The sequence below is a fragment of the Carlito syrichta genome, unplaced genomic scaffold, assembly GCF_000164805.1.
Source record: "Carlito syrichta isolate Samal-C Ts95f unplaced genomic scaffold, Tarsius_syrichta-2.0.1 Scaffold316208, whole genome shotgun sequence".
Lineage (NCBI taxonomy): Eukaryota > Metazoa > Chordata > Mammalia > Primates > Tarsiidae > Carlito > Carlito syrichta.
Window position 1 is genome coordinate 442955 of NW_007260304.1, and position 2869 is coordinate 445823.

Below are 2869 nucleotides of genomic sequence, written 5' to 3' on the forward strand. Positions count from 1 at the left end.
CTGCCGCCCGCGCCCCCGCCGGCCTTGAGCAGGTCCGAGCGAGACTGGCAGTGCGCCTCGCGGCTGCGCTCGATGTAGATGTTGACGGCGAGCACGCCGATCACCTCGGCCAGGATGAACGACAGCCCGCCGAAGTAGAAGGACCAGCCGTACGAGTAGTGGTTCTTCTTCTCCTCGTCCCGCTTGGGCCCCGGCTCGCCCGCGTTGGCCGAGATGTACACGATCACGCCGATGATGTTGCTCAGGCCTGGGCGGGGACGGTCAGACGGGAGCCTCGAGGCCGCCCCGGCCCCGCCCGCTCCAGCGGGCCCAGGCCCCGCCCCCGGGGGTCTAGGCGCCACCTCCGGATGGTCTAGGTCCCTCCCCGAATGGCTGGCTCGAGTGCCTTCTCGGAGGAGTAATCTCCATTCCCAGCTGGCCCAGGATCTGCCCTTCAGCGGCCTAAAGCTCCACCCCCGGATGGTCTAGGCCCCACACCCCGAACGGCTGGCTCAAGTCCCTCCTCAAATGTCTAAACTCCTTCACAGCTAGCTCATGCCCTGCCCCGCAGGGGCCTCAGCTCCACCCCCAGAGGGTCTAGGCCCCAGCCCGAATGGCTGGCTCAAGGCCCTCCTTGGGTGTCTAAGCTCCATTCCCAGCTGGGCCATGCCCTGCCCTCCAGCGGCCTAAGCTCGGGATGGTCCAGGCCTTTCCCCCCGAAGGGCTGGCTCAAGTCCCTCCTTGGATGTCTAAATTCCATTCCCGGCTGACCCAGGACTGGCCCCTCAGGGGCCTAAGTTCTGCCCCCAGATGGTCTAGGCCCTACCCCGAATGAGCTAGACCCCTACTTTTATGGTCCAATCCCTGGCTGGCTCAAGTCGGTCCGCAGATGTCTAAACTCCATTCCAGCTGATCCAGGTCCCAGATAATACAGCTCCCACTCCAAATGGGCTAGACCCCTGCTCTGCATGGTCCACACCCTGGCTGGTTCAAGTCCTACTTCAGATGTCTGAACTCCACCTCCAGCTTGCCCAGGCTCTGCCCTTGCTGTTCTAAGCGCCACACCCAGGTGGTCTAGGTGCCATTTAGAATGGGCTAGACTTCATCCTGGATGGTCCAGGCCCTGGCTGATCCAAGTCTCACCAGAGATAGTCTAAACCATCACCAGCTGGCCCAGGTCCTGCCCTGGCTGGTTCAAGCTCCACCCCACATGGCCTAGGCCCTATCACTAGCTAGCCCAGGCCCCACTTCTGCTGGTCTAAACCCAGCCCTAGCTGTTCTAACTTCAGGTGGTCTACGACCCACTCCCACATTGATCTAAACTCCATCCCCTAGGTGGCCTAAGCCCCATCCACCCAGTCAAACCTCTTCCCCAGCTGACCCAGGCCCTGCCCTGCTCCCCCATCCCAAGTAGTCTAGGCTCCACCCCAAATGGTCCAGACCCCATCTTGAATGGCCAGGCCCTGGCTGGCCTAGTTCCACTTCACATTGTCTAAACTCCATTCCCAGGTGGTCCAAGCCCTGACCCAAATGGGCCAGACAAGGTGTTGGATGGTCTAGGTCCTGCCCCAAGATAGTCCGACCCCTCCTCATCTGATCTAAACTCCTTCCCTGATGGTCCAGACCCTACTCCTGAGTGGTCTAAGCTCCACCCCAGCTGGTCTCGGGCCTAGCCCTGACTGGTCTAAACTTCACCACTGGTGAAGATGGTTCCAGACTGGATTTTCAGGATCTGCCCTTGTTAGTCTAACACCACCCTTAATGTTATAAACCTGGTTTTTCCTCAGGACCCAACCCTCTGCTGCTTTGAACTCCATTAATGATGCCTTCCTGCTCTGATTCTCTGGGCCCTTTCCATTGCTGATCTAAACACTCTCTTCATGATAAAAACCCCGGCCTGCGTATCTTTTCTAGGCCCACCCCTGCTGGTTTAAATTTGCCTCCTTCCACGGTAGGCCTCACCCCCTGCTTACCAGACCCCTACCCTGCAAGCCTTGGCCAGGCTCCTTCTCCCAGGCCAGGTCCTCCAAGCCCGCCCCTGAAAAGCTAGACCCATATCCCCAAAACACACCCTGCTCTTTAAATGTGCTAAGTCCTCCCTCTTCTCTCTATTCCACCCCTTCAAAAAAGCTCTGCCCCCTGGAATTTCCCAGGGCTACTCATTTAGGGTAGGAAGTCTCATCCCTTAACGACATGCCCTCTGAGTGACTTGGTCTGGGCCCTTGTCCCTTGAGTCTTCCAACCCTAGCTCTAGGGACCATCTGGGTGTCAATTCCAGGTTCTGGCCTTGTCCACCTCTTGAATCAGCCAGGTTAGCCGGGCTCAGTGGCTCAGCCTGTAATCCCACGCTTTGGGAGGCTGAGGTGAGTGGATTGCCTGAGCCCACGGGTTCGAGACCCGCCTGGGCAACTTGGCGAGACCTCATCACTACAATAAATCAAAAAATCAGCCGGGCGTGGTAGCGCATGCCTGTAATTCCGGCTACTCGGAAGGCTGAGGCGGAAGGATCGCCGGAGCCCAGCAGGTCGAGGCTGCAGTGGCCGGGAGGGGCCACTGCACTCCAGTCTGGGCGACAGAGTGAGACTCCAACTCAAAAAAAAAAAAAAAAAAAAAGAATCAGCCAGGTTGACTCCCTGCGCCCTTAACGACATAATCCCTCCCCATTTGACTTTTTCAGGCACCGCCCCTTCTTTTCTAGCCTCTCCTCCTCAAAATGGCAACGGGGCACGGGCCCACGCGGTCTCCCTGGCCCAGTCCCTTTAGTTTCCATTTCCCGGCCCTGGATGGTTTCTCCCGCTCCAGCCCCTTCTTGAATCCACCCGTTTCTTCGCGGCCCGCCCCTTAGAGTAGGCTCCTCCCCGTCAGCCTCCAAACCAACTTTCTCCCTCTC

The 2869-nt window shown here is 58.7% G+C and overlaps 1 protein-coding gene across 1 annotated transcript in view; it reads right to left on the reverse strand.

The window, feature by feature from the left end:
* Nucleotides 1-2869, reverse strand: part of CACNG8 (calcium voltage-gated channel auxiliary subunit gamma 8) — a 7403-nt gene that overhangs the window by 1875 nt on the left and 2659 nt on the right. Inside the window, exon 4 of the mRNA XM_021706908.1 lies at nucleotides 5-247. Within this exon, the coding sequence (XP_021562583.1) occupies nucleotides 5-247 (243 nt within the window). The remainder of the gene's footprint in view (nucleotides 1-4; nucleotides 248-2869) is intronic.